Raw genomic sequence first — 448 nt, 5'->3', positions numbered from 1 at the left:
GCTAGGCGACGTCGCAATGGTGGCTGCGCTCTGCAGTAGTGACGTCGCGGGCCCAGCGCGCTCTTTTGTCTGCACTGTGTGTCCGACGCCACGCATCTTTATGTCGCTTGTTTACAAACAGAATGCTACTGCGTACAGTGGTTTCAAACAGAATGTATCATCCAGTGGTTTCAAACAGAATGTGTCATCCAGCGTTTTGGTGCCAACGTCACCGCCGAGCCATCCCTGTCACTGCGTTGTCCCTTCACGATATTGGACAATAAAGTACATCAACAATAGTATTTTGCACTAGTTAGTAGTCTTCCTACACAATTGCTTAGAGCGATCGCATGCGAATGTCAAATTTAAAAAAGGCGACAAGAAAGGCCAGCACGGTCATGACGCCACCGACAAGGATGGGCAGTTCCGGCGTCGCCCCCAGCCAGCTCAGCAGCGGACCCAGCGCAAA

General features: G+C 51.8%; 1 protein-coding gene across 1 annotated transcript in view; it reads right to left on the bottom strand.

Moving 5' to 3' along the window:
* Positions 1-292: 292 nt before the first annotated feature.
* Positions 293-448, bottom strand: part of SDRG_17148 (hypothetical protein) — a gene marked incomplete at both ends in the record, with an annotated part of 1,511 nt that continues 1,355 nt past the window's right edge. The window contains one exon of the mRNA XM_008623383.1: positions 293-304. Within this exon, the coding sequence (XP_008621605.1) occupies positions 293-304 (12 nt within the window). The remainder of the gene's footprint in view (positions 305-448) is intronic.

Source organism: Saprolegnia diclina (genome assembly GCF_000281045.1).
Source record: "Saprolegnia diclina VS20 unplaced genomic scaffold supercont1.203, whole genome shotgun sequence".
Taxonomy (NCBI): domain Eukaryota; phylum Oomycota; class Saprolegniomycetes; order Saprolegniales; family Saprolegniaceae; genus Saprolegnia; species Saprolegnia diclina.
Note: the sequence above shows the minus strand (reverse complement) of the source record. Positions and strands in the feature narration are given on the sequence as shown.